Source organism: Halyomorpha halys, unplaced genomic scaffold (genome assembly GCF_000696795.3).
Source record: "Halyomorpha halys isolate HHAL.00 unplaced genomic scaffold, Hhal_1.1 Scaffold245.1, whole genome shotgun sequence".
Classification (NCBI taxonomy): Eukaryota; Metazoa; Arthropoda; class Insecta; order Hemiptera; family Pentatomidae; genus Halyomorpha; species Halyomorpha halys.
Window position 1 is genome coordinate 139,082 of NW_027106223.1, and position 410 is coordinate 139,491.

General features: G+C 31.7%; 1 protein-coding gene across 3 annotated transcripts in view; it reads right to left on the reverse strand.

Annotated features, from left to right (window-relative positions):
• LOC106680140 (testis-expressed protein 2) overlaps window positions 1-410 on the reverse strand; it is a 68,925-nt gene that overhangs the window by 32,755 nt on the left and 35,760 nt on the right. For all 3 annotated transcript variants that reach the window (XM_067044593.1, XM_067044592.1, XM_014419651.2), the window contains one exon: window positions 154-328. In XM_067044593.1, coding sequence (XP_066900694.1) covers window positions 154-328 — 175 coding nt within the window. The remainder of the gene's footprint in view (window positions 1-153; window positions 329-410) is intronic.

The window sequence follows — 410 nt, forward strand, 5'->3', positions numbered from 1 at the left end:
GTGGCTAAAACTGGAAATCGACATGTATTGGTTTAACCAAAACATTATTTAGAACCTAAAATAAATTAGTTTTTGAATAAATCAGAAACTATAGTTCTGGCTTGAAAGTGAGGGTCACTAACTATAAATTCATAAATGAGGAAAAGGCACTACCTGTTGGAAGTATTTTGAAGAAGCTATCTTATCAACCATTTGCAAAACTTTCTGTGAAGTTTTCCTTCGGTTATTGTTGGAACTTGGACAATCTTCGGGGCCAACCTCATCACCGGAAGATTCAGCACTATCTTCAACTTCACTATCAAATATTGCAGGTTTTAAAAGGCTCTTTCTGAAATAAAAAAAAAAAAAAGTACAATATACTGTAATATGCTCTTTTTGAGTAAATAATATATTTTGATGTATAAAGGGTT